Source organism: Folsomia candida, unplaced genomic scaffold (assembly GCF_002217175.1).
Source record: "Folsomia candida strain VU population unplaced genomic scaffold, ASM221717v1 Fcan01_Sc040, whole genome shotgun sequence".
Taxonomy (NCBI): Eukaryota; Metazoa; Arthropoda; class Collembola; order Entomobryomorpha; family Isotomidae; genus Folsomia; species Folsomia candida.
In genome coordinates, this window is record NW_019091232.1 from 808,804 (window position 1) to 826,335 (window position 17,532).

Sequence of the window (17,532 nt, forward strand, 5' to 3'; positions counted from 1 at the left end):
CCTCTATAAAAAATAAGTTTTACAGTTTATTAGCATGCCAATTTTGTCGCAATACATGTAAATTTAAAAAGTCAAACTTTAGGTCAAAAAGGTCACGTAGCGGCTCCTTACTGAAGTTCGTTTTAGACAATCGCATGTAGATAAAAAATATCCAAACCCCATATTTTTACGACTTCTGGTTGGCCCACAATGAAGGGATATGTGTAAAAGGTATTATGGGTCCCTCAGAGGTACCCTTGATATACGGATTTTTTTAGCACGCATTTTTTGCATTGTTTGGACGTACTTCACTAGCTAATAGTATAATTTATCAAAATTTAAATACAAATGTTTTGGGGGGTTCATAGCAAAAAAAGTCCTCATCTGATATAGTCACGCAGGTATTGATTTCTCTGTATTAAAGTTGCTACCGCTTGGTACTAAAATTATACGTAACACCGAACTATTACTACACGGTATTACTTGTCAATACCTCTTGGAATTATTTTAGTAAATGCTGGATTTCTGCACTGTTAGAAATCTGGCAAAGTCACGCAGGTATTGATTCCTCGGTAGTAAATGTGCTACCACTTGGTATTAAAATTATGTATACAGGTTCACAAAAATTTGTTACTGATGTGGTAAAACTCTAATTCCGATCAATTACTACACCATATTACTTACCAATTGGTATTATTATTATTTTAGCTTGGTATTATTATTATTTTGGCTTGGTATTATTTTAATCCTGGATTTCTAAGAGTGTACATAAATCGGATTACAATCTGACTCAATTTTTTGTCTGAGATCACATACCGACCCGACGTAAATAGCAGATGTGCAGAAAGGGGGAATCTTTCCTATGACATTTGCATTATATTTGTGACACGGAGAGATTGATAAGATCACATTTCGAGACGATCTGAGTGGAAGATTTTGATCCAATTTCCTCTCCCAGAATCTGGTTAAATGACCATTTACCTTGGTTTGTACATATCCATTTACATAATATGTACATATAACAGTACTTACTACACGTACATATCATTCAGTGGCCGCGGAAGCGGTGCGGACATTGGGGGACATTAAAATTGTGGGATAGGGGAGGGAGGTGTTTATATAAGATGGGCAGATGATGCGGACATCGAACAATTGTGGGGGCATTTCCCCTCTGTCCCTACTCACGCTTCCGCGGCCACTGTTCTTTTGGCATTATTATCACTGTACATACAGTGGCCGCGGAAGCCGGGGACATCGGGGACATTGACATTGTAGAATGGTGGAAGGACCGGGTTTGTATAACATGGGCAGATGATGTGGACATCGAACAACCATGGGGACATTGTCGTTTTGTCCCCACCCACGCTTCCGCCGCCACTGAGATGGTATTACTAAAGTTGAGCGGATTTAAGATGTGTCGCAATGCTGAATATGTTGTCGTCGTCAGTGTTATTGTCACTCATCGTCAGGTTCAAGTTGAATACATATTTACGTATATACGGGCTCTGAGAACATCAGGCTTAAAAGGTCTAGTCCTCTTAAAGAAATAGATCGCAATTCATTTAATTAATAAGAGTATAATATGCATATGACACATAATTATACAATGTGTCTTGTTTTTTTCCCCTAAATTTTAGACATGCATACGTCTAATTTTAGTAATTTTTAACTAAATATGTTGCAAAAAGGTTGAAATATTTAAGACATACGTACAAACGTCTCATTTTTAGCCAAATATTTTGCAAAAAGGTTGAAATTGTTTTATTTTTTCCTTGCTTAATTTTAAGGGAGAATATGCGCTTCGATGCCAAATGGAACTTTCAAACTTTAAATCATCTGAACAGAGGAAGTTATCTGCAAAATGTGTACATTTGGGTAAACTAAATTATGGAATTCGTTTTTATGGCGTTAAAAATCTCCGTTATCCTAAAAACAAATTTTATAAAACTTTTCTCATAATATTTAAAACTATCCTTGAGGAAAATATTTAAATATTGTGGCCGAGGGAGCCGTGAGGACACGTGGGGACATTAATATTGTATGCAATGGGAAGGCAGGGATTTATATAACAAGGGGGAGACGATGGGGACATCGAATAACGGTGGGGACATTGCAAAACTGCATATGATTTATCAGTGGAAGTGATAATACGTATCGTCGGAAGATTGGTTTCTAGATTTTTCTATATACACATGTATATACATATACATATGTATGTATATCATGATTATCCAGGCAGTGCTTACGTGCTTATCCTGGTAATACCTACGTGCTTGAATTTATGCGTACGTGCTTGTACGTAATTAATTAATGACCTATTGACAAATGATGTAAGTACGAAAGTCGTAGGCAGTACCTTTTATTCATTAGAGTAACTAAATTATTGAGTCTCAATATAAAGAAGCCAAAAATACATATTTCTTTCATTCCAACGTCACCCCTCTAAGAAGCACATACACCTAGTTCTTCTCAACGGGTTCGAACCCCTCATACGAAATCCTTCATCCGAACCCGATCATTTAACATATCTAAGAAATATATGAAACCAGAAATGGAAAATTTCTACATTGCTGACGACCAAACAAACTCAACTCGAGTTTGTTTGGCTGTCAGAAGTGGACCAAATTATTGTGAGCTATGAACAGACCACCTGTCAAATACATATGTATATGAAATGATTCCTTCACCACCTTCTTGCGTAGTATTGTTTACATTCAAATACACGCCAACAATGCGAACCAATATTGTCCTCCAGCCAAGAAACATGTGTATGGAACGCCCTGCCACGCGTTTCACTGATGTACTCAAACAAAGGAAAGTGGGCCAGATCGTATTAAATACATCAGATATAGCTCAATTGTACATTATTGGATCCATCCATGATTTGTAAAATGAATCTCCAGCGCCTGAAGATGAATTTAGCCAAATAATGAAACCAAATGAAATATGAAGCCGTAGAGAGAAAGTAAAATGGCGCTCTTTTGACACGACACAATAATTCGAGACCCAGATAAGTATTTAGTGCTAGAAATTTAATTTTGGATCAAATTAGATTTATGACAACGTTTCATTGTGCGTAACGAAACTGGAACAAATTACAATTCAATCATAAATTTGACAGACACCAAAATCTGGCACGTGTACGCACTTGGAAAAATTTGAGATGATCGAATGATGATTTCTGTAGGAAAGGATGAATATTCTCTAAAATATCGTATTCGGAACATTATTGTCATTTAGCTTTCACTTTCACCGTTCAAATTTTGCATTCAGACACAATATTCCCAAAATATTTTTTTATTTTAATTATATCCCCAATTTTCAAAATATATGTGTTCAGATTCCTAATATGTAGAAAATCGGAGCTGTATAATGTTGATGTTAGATTGTGTTGCTGGTTCAGTCTTCATTTAAGATTGAACGCAGTTTAGAAGCATGCAAATCATGTTTATCTGCACAGAAAAGTGCAAATGATGAGCAGTGTGTTACACGGTATCACTGTCACAGTTTGCAAACTCATCTTATGCAGATGGACTTGTTTAGCGATGTAGTTGCTAAACAGGTAGAAATGCAGTATTTAATGTATGCATGTATTTGTTCCAATGTTCAGTTCAACAAACAATTGTATTTATGTATATCATTTTCTTTCAGTTCTTGTCATTCACTGGTGCCTACTGCCTGCCAATCTGACCTGCAGGCAGGGACCCCAAATAACATGTAATAACTTCTCAGAGCTTTACAACCTCTGCACAAGATTGTGGCTCATGTTTCAGCTTGCCTTAAAATGAGAAAATGAACTGGCGAATTACTAATTTGTTAATTATTAATTTTATTACTAATTATTTTTCTTAGTGAGGAAAATACCTAACAACGAAAAAAATTTACTAAGTATGCATTTACCCCACCCCAAAAAAGTGACCATCTGCGATATCTCAGTCATTTCTCAACCGATTTTGATGAAATTTTGCACCGATTATTTTTACATAATTTAGAAACGGGATCTGGTCCGACTTAGCGAATGCTTGATTTTTACGCGAGTTATGGGCAAAAATATACCCCTGGAAACGTATTTATATTTATAGCTAATTAATGGCGTATCGTAATGAAAAACGAATTGCACAAATTTTAGAGTAAATTTTTGTGCAAATTTTAAGGGTAGTGTGATCAAAATCGGTTCATAAATGACAAAGTTTTTCCTATAAGAGGTGCAAAAACTTGGATGAAGCTTAAGGGGTGGTAAAAAAACAAACGCCATTGACAACAACTAATGGAATGAATATATGTATAAGTTCCACATACTCGAGTTACATATGTGGCAAAATATTTGCAAACTACATGCAAAATTAAATTTCGGGCATGCGTTGTGTTTAGTATCTAAATAACTCAATTACAAGTATTAAATAAACAAGCCCCCAAGAAAGGGAAATCTTAGTGAGGCTGGGTGCAGCTATCAATAGTAAATAAATTTTTCGGAACAGCATTTGCATCACCACTCTTAAAACTATGTATCTATTCCCACATTAATTTTTACTGATCAGAATATGGATTCCTGTTGTCTTCATTCGAAATCTTTAGTTCAATATATTTAATTGCCGTAATTTGTTAATAATTATGTAATTAAGTCCGTCCTGATGACGATCGCAACCGAGATCGAAAACTTGACACCATTAAAAAACAATAAAGTTTTTCATTGTTATTCAATTTGTACATCTACAATGTACGTAATCAATATTTCTACCAGTAATTAAATCATCTAGGCTAAAATAGTTTGGAGAGTCGTGATTCAAATGCTGTTCCGAAAAATGTATTTAATATTGATAGCTGCATCCAGCCTCACTAAGATTTCCCTTTTTTGGGGGCTTGTTTATTATTAATATATATTATTATATTTATATATTAAATTATTTTTTATTAATAATTTTTACTAATTATTAATTTTACAGTTGGCAGTAAATAAATTCTATTCCCAATGTAATAATTGACAAAACTCCACCACTATCATTTAAATTAACACAAAATCTTCCATCAAAATGAATAATGAATATATATGTGTGAATATATATATATATATATATATATATATATATATAAATAAAAACTAGACTATTATTATTAAATATACAATATTAATGTTAAACATAATGTTAAATTAATATAATATATAATATATATTAATATAATATTAAATATATAATATTAATATTATATAAAATCATTAAATTTCTCAAAGTTTAGAGACAATTTTTATGCCAAAATAAAAATAAACTGCGTAAATATAAGAAATATTTATTTAACTTAGACTATCCGCGTTTCACCATTTATCTATTTTGCCCAGAATAATATCAAAACGTATTTCTGTTATTCTCAGATTTAGAGAGAAAAGTTCGATTAACGTCGAGAGTTTCAACGCAGAAATCTTGAGATCAGAGATCCTGGTTGGAAAGAGAGGTCATTCATTACATTCATATTTAGAGATTGGGATGCAATTTCTTTTAACGGGAAAAATAACACTTGGAGAAAGTTAGTAGCGCAAATCAGTGGCCGCGGAAAAGTGAGGTCAGAAGGACAATGTCCCCACAGTCATTCGATGTCCCTATCATTCTCCCATGTAATATGTCTGAAAATGTGCCCACAGCTTCCGCGACCACTGGCGCAAATGTCTTCCTGATTTGACTTCATGTATTATAAAATTGTTTATTAGGAACACGGTTTTTTATTATTTTTTATGGTTCAGCTGGAAATTTATAGTTAAAAAAGTTTGGGGTGTATGTATGTACATACTCTTAGAAATCCGGTATTAAAATAATACCAAGTGGATTTGATAAGTAATAAGGCGTAGTAATAGCTTGTAGTTTTATCATATACATTACCAATTTTTTACGGGCCAGTATAATTCTAATACCAAACGGTAGCAAGTTTAATAATCTATACCTTCGTCACTACATACATATACCAGATTTCTAACAGTGCACTTATTAAAGGGCTGGCATTTGAATGAAACAAATATGTATTTTCGGCTTGTACATTTATTCAGAGTAATCAATAATTGAGTTATCATTTCGTTAAAAACTTTTTCTCCTTCCAAGTATTGGCACAGACAAAAAGTGAAAAACACGGCTTTCATGGTACGCCACGTGTAAGCTTTTAAGGGCACAAAGTTCATCGTGTAAAATGAAAAAATATTTAGCAAGAAGATAACTTCAAAACAAGTCCTACCGATAACAAGGTTAACAAAATATTTGCATAATTAGAAGGGAATTAAATTGTATCAAGTTTAAAATAGTTTAATAAACATCGTAATTGCCATTTAAGCATTATACCAAAATAGCACATTATTTCGTATTTATATCGTTCGCCAATAATTAATTAACCAATTAATTAATTCAAGCAGATAAACATTATCTGGATAATCATCAGAGGGTGACCAAAATAAATAAAAATTGGGTGTGTCACCTAACTCGCATAGATCACAAAAATTTCACAATGTTTTTACATATTTCTACGTTTTCAAGCATATTTCCGCTATTATTTGAAAAATATGTAAATCTTTCACATATGCATTCGTTCAGAAATACATATACATACGTATTTTGTAAATATTTCAAAGATGTGAGACGAAATTTTTTGCTCAAAGAAATTGGACCACAAGAAAAAATCCAGCTTCATGCAAAAACACAAATTTTGCGAAAATGCTTATTTTTATGGTTCTTTTCGTACATACAAGCTCGTAAATATTTTGGCAATTTTTTCGTAAATATTAAATACATACATACATGTTTGAGGGATTTTTCCTAAATAGATAACCACCGTCTGATAATTATTGTGTAGAGAAAAATCTAGAAATCGCTCTTCCGATGATCATTTCCGATGGCAAAAATTATTTGCACAATTATTCAGTCGAGTACTCATGGAGACGGCACGAATTAATTTCATATGTCAACAAACTTGTCTCCAAAATTCTTCATCTCGGAAAATTCCAATATCATATTCTTTTCAAAATTTTTAATTATTCTAATCAATAAAACTACCACCACCACCACCACCACCGCTTCTCGCCCCCAGCCGACATCCTCCCCGTTTTCGTAACCTAAAACTAGCCAAACATGAGGTGACGACCGTATTTGCATATTATTTGTGTGCCCATTTTTTCAGGAAACTTATTTTCTTTCATCTTCTCCCTTTCCAGCTCAAGTTGCAGCGTGTCCCCCGCAGCGGCGACGGCGGCCACAACGACGGCCTCCGTGGTTTCGAAACCTGTCGTGAAATTGGGGAAAGGATCCGTATCTCGAGCAATCGCTGGGACGGCGGCGCTTTCCGGGGCGACGGTAAGTTTTTAATTGTCTCGACAGTGTTTCGTTTGAAACGTTTCTTGAACTGGGAAGTAAACAATGCAAGAAATGTGAGGTGCAAGAAACGGCGAGAGATTTGCGCCATCCCGCCACGCGCCATATGAAGTATAGCGGCGAAGCGTAGTTTCTGGCGCCATGCATTTCTTGCGGGTCGAAATAGCTGCGAAAAACCACTTTCTTGCAGTTAAATATTTCTTACAAGTGGTCACTTGCACGTGAAACACTATCGTATCTCAATTTGAATAATTATATCCCGACATTTCTGAACTTTAATTGCTTCTCTAATAATTCTGTGTAATTGTTTACCCAGCTAAAAACCATTCTTCCCTCCGGGTATGGCTTCGTCGTCCTCACAGCGATCGGATCGGTCATGCTGCTCACTTGGAAGTCAATCAAAGTACATAAATAAATAACTAATTAACTAATTAATTAATTTGGCCGATATTTAACCTAATTATTGTCCCAATTAAGGTCGGGATCGCCCGTGAAGAGTACAAGGTGCCCTACCCGCAGATGTACTCGCAGGAAAACATGGCCTTCAACTGCGTCCAACGCGCACATCAGAACACGCTGGAAAATTACCCCCAGTTTCTCCTCACCTTGATGATTGGGGGCTTGGAAATGCCGTACTTTTGCACGGTCGGAGGTTGTATCTGGATCATGGGGAGGATCTGTTATGCACGCGGGTATTACACCGGCGACCCGTACAAACGGTAAGCGATAATTTTTGTGGCGCAGTGTTTCGATAGGAGGTCTCCCAGCGGATGCGATCCGATTTTGAGCAAATTAGTGTCAATCGATCACAAATTTAAGTAGGATGGAATTTGCGAAAGACGCGATCTCCCAATGGGCACGTTTGGCAGAGATATTTGCATCCAAAGAGGAGAAAACGCGTCAAAAAGTCGACAAATTTTACACTTTCCAAATTTACTGGGCGTTTTCTCCTCTTCGGATGCAAATATCTCGGCCAAATGTGCCCATTGAGAGATCACGTCTTTCGCAAATTTCATCCTAATTAAATTTGTGATCGATTGATACGAATTTTGCCAAAATCTGAGAAAATACGCTGGGAGACCTCAATTGCGAGTATACTTGTAAGAAATAACGAAAAGAAAGTGGTTTGTAGTGCAAGAAATGCAGCAAACCCGCAAGAAACGAAACACTGTTTTGATCATCAATTTTTGTCCAAGTTTTAAAAATGTATCCTTATCATCTTCCAGGTCACGCGGATCTTTCAGCATGTTCGGAATGGTGATGTGTCTCGCGGCCACGACGCGCTTCGCTTTGAAACATTTGGGATGGTCGGGTTGATAAGGGATTGAGCGATAAGGACAAGTAACAACGACATAGATAGAAGCGGCTAAATTTTTGTACCGGCTAAATTTATATATGGATTTCTAGTAATCTCTTTGAAAGATTTATCATGTAAATCAATTTCATCTCTGAAATAGTAAAAGTACAATTTCTCGCTTTAACTCAATCTCAATCTGCCTCATGAACTCATTTTCATTAAAGTGCAACACAACATACTCTATTTAGGTGACTTATCAATTAATTTGCATACGAAATTCACAGTTAATTTTAATCTACTGTAAAACGTTTGACATATTTTTAAAATTATTTATCCTTATTTCATTGTACTTTTCGTTTTCACCAATTGTATCCCCTTCTCACGTGAGCATGTATATTTTAAATGAAAATGTAACACGCATTAGTCTATTTACTTAAATAACTGATCAATTAATTTGCATGCGTAATAGTTAATTTTCATTTAATTTAAAACGTTCGCCGTATAATTACCTATTTTTTTAAATTCCTTAATTAATTGTAGTTTTCGTTTTCACCAATTTTATTATATCACGATGATTCCTCGTGAAGGTGCAACACGCATTAATCTATTTACTTAAATAACTCATGATTAATCAATTCACGTGCGAAATATTTAATTTGTATTTAATTTAAAACGTTCCCCACATAATTACCTCAGTTTAAAATTCCTTATTTATTTATTCCAGTTTTCGTTTTTTACCAATTTTACTATTATTACACACAACTCACGTCATCGCGATGATGATCAATCAAAGATCATGATCCTGCATAATATTTGCTTTGTTCTGCATTGCACATACACAGTTCAAGTGTCTCTCTCATTTTGAAATATGTAATTTACAAGATTTGTGCTTGTAGCAGGAGAGATAAGATACTCGTGGTTTGCTGATTGACAGCACTACTTGTAAAATACAAGCATATTTTTTATAGATAATTGTACACAAACAAATACGTTCCCGCAAAAAAAGTATTGATTTATTGTTCCGACGAAATTTTATCAATTATTTGCAATCTCAATTATTGTACTCACTCATTTAGTACATAAATAATCCTGATAAAATTCATTCATTTTAATGTGCAACGTCCATCCTCAACTACTTATGATGTGCTTTCATATGCACAAATTCAGGCTTTTATGGTGTTTACAATTGCAGTCGTGCTAAATATTTGATACTTACACACAATAAAACATTACGTATCTAATTACACTTTTGGGAATTAGTATAAAAACAAAGGCACACTTTTTTGCGGAGTGCAGTGCAAAATCGCAGCATCAAAGAGCTACAAACAGTAGTCGATTCATTCACGCAGAAAACTTGACGCATAAATAAATAATTACATATTTACACAAAATACTTCATAACAATTAGTCAGAAATCCTTCTGAGTTTTGGTTTCGTTTGTGATTTTCCATTCGATCGAGTCACACAAAATAAGAGTCAGCCATACACACACAAAATCAGGAATTTTACGTCATCGTATTTAACCAAATCAGACTGGTTAAGGAGTAGGTCATCATCCTTGAATACACAGAATTTCTGAGTCAGAGACGCTCACAGACACGTGCCAGATCTTCGTCAATTATTCATCCAGCGTCTCGTTGGCAAGGTGTTAGTCTCTGTTCTTTTTAAGAAATTTTTACAAGGGGAATTTCCTCAGAAAAATTAATTCCCCCAATTCCAGCAAATTTCAGACCTGAAACTGATAACTACTTTCGGAAAATTTCTACTTTTTGACTCCAACCAAATAACGAGAGAAGAATTAGTTCTACAAATTCCTGCAAGCTTCAAACTTGAAATTTATCACTTTTTTCGAAAAATTTCTGCCTTTTTGAACTCCAAACGAATGGATAAGATGGACACGTCGAATGAGATGATGACAATGGATTCGAATAATAACAATGGCGTCACAAAAATCTGGTGCGATGGGTGTTATGATATCACGCATTTTGGTCACTCAAACAATTTACGCCAGGCGAAAGAGTTGGGCGACGTGCTTATCGTCGGGGTCCACTCGGATGCAGAGTAAAATTTGCATAAATATTAATATTTTGTCACTTTGTACATAAATAAACTTATCGAAAATTTGGTATTTTTTTCAGAATTGAGAAAAATAAGGGATCCCGACCCGTCTTCACGGAGGAGGAAAGGTATTTAACAAAATTAAAATTCCGATATTTTTTGGAAGTAAATCATGATAATTTTTAGATACGCGCTTATCCGAGGGATCAAATGGGTCGACCAAGTTATCGAAAATGCCCCTTACTGTACCACTCTTGAGACCCTGGATAAGTACGAGTGTCAATTCTGCGCACATGGGAATGACATCACCACCACGGATGCGGGGGTCGACACTTATCAAATGGTAAGAATGACATGCTTAACGTATGTAGATGCGAAAACGTATGTAAGACTCGATGATCACAATCGTCAAAATCAGCACATATTTTATCGCTTCTCCGCTCTGGGAACTTTTTTTAAAATTCTGGACGACAAATTGGTAGAGCAGGTCGTTCCCAGTTTTTAAAAAATATACACTCCAGATTTTGACACTTTTTGAAGGAGTAGATCTCAAGTTTAAGAAGCTTTCAGAAAAATTGGAACTGTTCAAAACTGGCTTGAAAACCTTACCCCAAATCATTAATCAACTCACTGACTGCAAATTAGTCGTCCAGAATTTTAAAATAAATTCCCGGAGGCGAGAAACGAGTAAAATGTGCAGATTTTTGGCGATGAGTTATCGAGTCCTATGTTAACTTTATTAGAGTTAGTGACGAAAATTTTCAAATTTTCAAATTATCAAAATTTGTGCTCCCACAGGTAAAAGATGCTGGACGGTACAAAGAGGTCGATCGGACACAAGGCGTCTCAACTACTGATTTGGTAAAACGCATCCTCAAATCGGATCCGACCAAAAATTCGGATAATTCCACCGTCCCAGAGATCATCTCTCCCTACACGGGCAGCACCCAGTTCCTCGCCACGACGAGGAAGCTGAAGCAATTCGCGGCCATGAAGGATCCCCCGGTAATTAATTAACTAATTACATAATTAACTAATTAATACTTAATTAACTAGTTAACCTCAATTAACTCACTGATTTTCTATGCAAACAGCCCAATGCACGCGTCGTCTATGTCGCTGGAACCTTTGATCTCTTTCACCCAGGACATTTGGCATTCCTCGAGGCAGCGAGGGCACTCGGTAATTTTTTTGAAAATTGTTTGAAATTTTGACCCTAAGTTTATCTGTGTTTACTTTCTTGTGGGTTTTCTACCTTTCATGCACTGCAAATCAAGCAACGCAAGAAATGCGAGGTGCAAGAAACTGTGAGAAAGTGCAAGAAATACGCGCCGTATTAATTACTTACCGCGGCGGGGCGTAGTTTCTTGCACCTTGCATTTCTTGCAGGTCAAAACATCTACCTGCAAGAAACCACTTTCTCCCCGTTATTTCTTGCGAGTGGTTACTTTCACCCAAAACACTGAATTTTATCTTATGTAAATTTTTTTAGGCGATTTCTTAATCGTTGGACTCTACGATGACACCATTTCCGCCCGAACGAGCCCAACTGGCATCCAATTTCCCATTATGACCTTGTTGGAACGAGTCCAGAACATTTTGGGGTATCGCGTCGTGGACGAAGTCGTGATCGGGGCACCCTTCACGATTTCACGAGATCTCCTGGACCACCTCCAAGTCGCCGTGGTGGCGCATGGGATCGAGACTCAGATCCTGCCCGACCCCGATACGCGAAAGGTACAAAGAAAAATTGATGTCGGGTTGGAAAAATACTTTGTCAAAATTTGTACAGTATTTTGAGCTCCGTTCATTCCAGGGTTTGGATTTCCGGGGGTGTTACACCCACAAAAATACGAAAATCTACGTGGAGAAGGCAACAGTTGTATGAAAATACGGATTTTTTTAAGAAATTAACTTTTTATCGGGGTCGAAATACTTTGTTATTCGGAAATTGTGAAAACCATGTATTTTGACACCAACAAAAAGTCAATTTCTTCACAAAACCCGTATTTTCATACGACAGCTGCATTTTCCATACAGATCGTCGTCCATTCTTACAACAGCTTGGATTTTCGGGGGCTGTTACACTCTAAAATCTAAATACATGGAAAAGAAAGCAGTCAGTCAAGAATCCGTGTTTTGTGAAGAAATTAACTTTTTATCATTGTCAGAATACTTAATTTTAAAAAATTCATGAAAAATGCATTTTGAAGTTAATTTCTTCACAAAACCCGTATTTTCGTACGACTGCTACCTTCTCCACGTTGATTCTCGTCATTTTATGGATGTAACAGCCCCCGATATCCAACCTCTTGGACGGAAGACCTCAAAATCCAGTACCTTTGACCCCTATTTTTCCCACCCTTGCCAAAAATTCATGACAAAACCCATCATAAATATTTAATCGCTTGCTTATCATTTCTGTTTCAGGATCCCTACGAGGTTCCTAAAAGTCTCGGAATCTTCGCCGAAGTAGACTCCGGCTCGACCCTGGTCACTCGCGACTTGCTCGATCGCGTCCTCGCCAATCGGGCCGTGTACGAGAAACGAAACGCGGACAAGGAACGCAAAGAACTCGCCCGACTTCACGCAGATCTTGGAAAACAAGAACAAATCATGGCAAACATGCAGGCGGAAGATTAATTAGCAAGAAAATTAACGTACAACTCTAAACAAAAAGAAGACACCGGTTTTTTCGCGTCGGAAATCAAGATTTTAATCGATACGTACTTATCTAAACTATGAAAAGTCTTACCTTATAATTATCTACTTGAATCCTTTAAGAAGTGTGAATTTTAAGCTTACATAATTATTTATTGTACATAATAGGACTAATTAAATGCAAATATTTACGTGTAATCAGAACTATTAGACGATGAATAAAGAAAGGTGAGTAAGTTAAAGAAATGGAGAAAGTGTTCACTTTTTCAAGCCCCGAGCCGGGGCTTATGTACGCGTCATAGTTGTCTGTCTGTCTATCGATTACGCTCGCAAAACTTATGCAAATCGATTTGAAATTTTGCACACACGTACATAAATAGAACATGCAAAATTAGGAGTGAAGTTCGAGGATGATATTTAAAATTTGTCCGGAAATGAAAAAAAAAGATCCACCTAAATTATTAAGAACAATCTGCCTCGGGTACTGCATATATAGGTCATAAATCTGTATCACTTTTGTTATAGATTCATGGGGTACAACCTTTGTGTCACATTTCTGTCAAAATTCAAGGTCACCAAGCTGCCCGACAATTGATGCTGAACAATCAAGAAATATCAAGTGGGGGCAGTGGCCGCGGAAGCCGGGTGGACATTAAAATTTAAAATTATGGGATAGGGGAGAGAGGGGTTTATATGATATGGGCAGATGATGCGCACATCGAACAACCGGGGGGACATTGTTCCTCTGTCCCCACCCACCCTTCCGCGGCCACTACTACCAACAAGCAGTCTTATCCTGATCTTTAGACGTAAAGTGACATAAAAGAATTTTTCATCATATGATAACCCATGATGTCGACAACTCATAAAAAAAGAGGGTCATCGGTTTCTCTTACAATCCTTCCACATTTTTGGACGTGTTGCTCATCGACACATCTCATTGAAGAAACATGTATTTCATTCTGCATTAATTAATCAGAGGCATCAGATTTCTTACTTTCTACCTTTAGTGAATTTTCAATTAGCTACTTTGCACTACATACTTATTTATCTTATTGTCTGTAATAATAATTGGACTGCGAATTTTGTGACCAATTAAGACCACGATCTTGTAGTCCAAATCGCACGGAAACTTTTCATGACTAACTAACTTTCGCTCACAAGGGACACTCACGACCTGTCGTTTGAGTCCAGGGTACCCACTATGTTTTTTAGAATCTACTAGGACCCCAGATGAAGGATTCATTCATATTTCCGTGTAAAACTCATATTTGGCGACGTGGCGTGGCGCCAAATTCGCCAAAATTGAATGTTTTTATTTTTGAAACCGCCATAACTTTTGAAATCCTGGACGGATTTTCAAAATTTTTGGCAGAAATCATGACAAAGAGTTCAACTTTCTTATTCCATGAAATTTTTTCTAAAATTATCGCTTTTAACTTTTCGCAAAATTTCGTAATTTTCTTCGAAATGGGGGTTCGTCGAAAAAATCCTAAAAATATTGCAAAAATTAGAAATTTTTTATTTTTATTTTTTCGTCAAAAATTTCGACTTTTGTGATCATTTTAAGCATAAAATTTTGAAAATCCGACATAAAATGCAAAAGTTATGGGGGTTTGAAGTTGGTCGAAAATGCAAATTTTTAAGTTTGGCGCCACGCCATGGCGCCAAATATGAATTTTACACGGAAATATGAATGGATCCTTCATCTGGGGTCCTAGTAGATTCTAAAAAACATAGTGGGTACTCTGGACTCAAACGACAGGTCGTGAGTGTCCCTTGTCAGACACGTTCTTACATATATGCATTATGCTGATGAGTTGTACACAAAAGTAAACTTTGTATTGCATGACATGACGCAAATTTAGTAAATGGCTGTCTCATAGAAATAAAGCCAGTATTTACATATGCATCCATGTACGTAATGTATCTTGGGTCATCCAGCCAATCAAATTCCATTCCAATTCTGTACTCTACCTGCAAAATAGGAAGTGTTTGAGAACGGAAATTACCGAATTTGGCCACGTATCCATATCTTATTGTTTTACCATGCTACATACATATTTCTTAGAACAATGGGTCACAATCCCACCGCGTGCAAATGTTCTTGTCGCCCAACCCTGGAAAACAGTGACAAAAGCTTGGTTCCGTCCAGGCTTGGTGGGATCCTTCCGGCAGCGCTCGGCCAATTTCACCCATAATTGCATGAATCTCTCACTTAATCTGGTTTGAAATTTGAGATAAACTCCTTCCTTAAATTGAACTTTCACGATGCAGATTTTGATAAGAATCAAGGCCAAGATCTTGTAGTAAATATTAAGCGCATGGAAATTTATAATGGCTGATTTCTCATCAGACATGCTCATATTCTGTTGATGCGTGGGTTCGTTATACATAAAAGTAAACTGCGTACGTATTGCATGAGACGAATTTATCGCATATAAATAAAGCTATCACTGTACATATCTTGGATCATGGAGTGGATCGAATACCATTCCAATTCTATTGTAGTTATCTCCAAAACAAGACGCATATTTAAGAACGTACCGAATTTGGCCACGTATTCTTTGCCTGTTTTTACCATACATATTTCTTAAAACAAAAGGGTCACAGTCACCATCCCGGGGTGTGGTCACATACAATGTCCGCGGAAGCGTGGCTGGGGACAGGGGGACAATGTCCCCACGGTTATTCGATGTCCGCATCACCTACCCATTTTATATAATCCCCTCCCAACCTGCAATTCTAATGTCCCCACGGCTTCCGCAGCGACTGGTCACATAGATGTAAAGCCATCCATGCATTTTGGCTTGGATCATCGCGTCAATCGAATCCAGTTCTACTGCAAATCTAAGAACGTACAGAATTTAGCCACGTATTCTTCGCTTATTTTTGTTATGCTATTTCTTAAAACAAAGGGTCACAATTCCGGGGAGTGGTCACATAAGTAAAGCTATTCATATGTTTTGCATAGCTTGGATCATCGCGTCGATAAATAGAATTCAGTTCCAACTCTTGTATTGAAGAATGTACAGAACTTGGCCATGTATGTATTCTTAGCTTATTTTTGTCATGCTATTTCTTAAAACAAAGGGTCACAATCGGGAGCGTGCAAATCTTCGTAGCTACACCACCACCCCGAAAAACCGTGGATTCCGGACTCCTCTCCACGTACTTCGCCCAATTAATTACATACCATGCATGTCAATCTGGCTGGTTTGAAAATCGAAGTAAAATTCCTTTGTTCAATTCTGTTTACAGATATTGCTTGAATCGTGTGACCATCAACCCGGCGTCATGACTCATATGTATCGATACCATTGGCCATCGGGGTGTGGTCACATAAGTAATGCTATAGATGTATCTATTTTAGCTTGAATCGTCAAAATCGATCGAATTCACTCCCAATTCTACTGTACCTTTAAATCTAAGTCTAAGAAGAACGTACCGAACTTAGCCACGTTTGCTTATTTACCTTGTTTTTACATATTTCTTAGAACAAAGGACCACAATCGGGACCGTGCAAATCTTCGGATGTCCACCAACCCCCGAAAAACCGTGACAAAAAGTTGGTTCCGTCCTCGCACCGGATGCATGCATCTCGCCCATAATTGTCTTGTATGTATGTCAGGTTTGAAAATCGAAATACAATTCCTTTGTTCAAATCTGTTGTTCAAATCGTATGACCAGCGTCATGTCATGACTCACTTGTATCGATACCAGTGGTCATCGTCAGGTGCCATGAACCAATTTCGGATTAGTGTCTAATGCACTTCCACCTGGTTATCGCATCCTTCTCGTCTAGTCTTGAAAATAACTTGAAATTTCAAAGCTCAAAATTCGAATTCCAAATTAAAGAAGTCGAACTCGAACGCTTGAACTCAAACTCGAACGCTCGAACTCGAACGTTATCGTAATTCTGAAAGGTGAGTTTTTGAGCACTTTCATACATATTTTTTAAATTGATAGTGGCGAGGCGGCGGCTGACCAGTGTTTCTCGTACAAAGTAACCTCTTGAAAGAAAGTGGTTTATTGAAGCTAAATATTTTGACCTGCAAGAAAAGCATGGTGCAAGAAACGACGCCCCGCCGCTATATTTCTTGGCTAGATAGCGCACATTTCTTGCACTTTCTCCCAGTTTCGTGCACCCCGCATTTCTTGCATTGTATTGCTTGCTTCGAGTGCAAGAAAGGG

General features: G+C 36.8%; 2 protein-coding genes across 2 annotated transcripts; both read left to right on the top strand.

Moving 5' to 3' along the window:
• The first annotated feature begins 6,634 nt into the window (after window positions 1-6,634).
• LOC110861317 (microsomal glutathione S-transferase 3) lies at window positions 6,635-8,783 on the top strand. Its single transcript, XM_022110422.2, has 5 exons — window positions 6,635-7,087; window positions 7,166-7,304; window positions 7,639-7,725; window positions 7,800-8,041; window positions 8,549-8,783. Exons 1-5 carry the CDS (start codon window positions 7,083-7,085, stop codon window positions 8,637-8,639), a joined length of 564 nt encoding a protein of 187 aa, XP_021966114.1. The 5' UTR covers window positions 6,635-7,082; the 3' UTR covers window positions 8,640-8,783.
• Window positions 8,784-9,794: 1,011 nt separating this feature from the next.
• Window positions 9,795-13,584, top strand: LOC110861334 (ethanolamine-phosphate cytidylyltransferase). The gene is made up of 8 exons (XM_022110442.2): window positions 9,795-10,264; window positions 10,340-10,680; window positions 10,758-10,805; window positions 10,864-11,020; window positions 11,476-11,682; window positions 11,772-11,859; window positions 12,170-12,414; window positions 13,108-13,584. The coding sequence occupies exons 2-8, from the start codon at window positions 10,502-10,504 to the stop codon at window positions 13,318-13,320; spliced, it is 1,137 nt and encodes a 378-aa protein (XP_021966134.1). The 5' UTR covers window positions 9,795-10,264; window positions 10,340-10,501; the 3' UTR covers window positions 13,321-13,584.
• The last annotated feature ends 3,948 nt before the right edge of the window (window positions 13,585-17,532 follow it).

Coding starts and splice junctions, on each gene's coding strand:
- LOC110861317 (XM_022110422.2), top strand. Junction 7,305..7,638: donor CGGCGCTTTCCGGGGCGACG/GTAAGTTTTTAA, acceptor TTGTTTACCCAG/CTAAAAACCATTCTTCCCTC. Junction 7,726..7,799: donor TCACTTGGAAGTCAATCAAA/GTACATAAATAA, acceptor GTCCCAATTAAG/GTCGGGATCGCCCGTGAAGA.
- LOC110861334 (XM_022110442.2), top strand. CDS start 10,502: ATGGATAAGATGGACACGTCGAATGAGATGATGACAATGGATTCGAAT. Junction 11,683..11,771: donor CGGCCATGAAGGATCCCCCG/GTAATTAATTAA, acceptor CTATGCAAACAG/CCCAATGCACGCGTCGTCTA. Junction 12,415..13,107: donor CCGACCCCGATACGCGAAAG/GTACAAAGAAAA, acceptor TTTCTGTTTCAG/GATCCCTACGAGGTTCCTAA.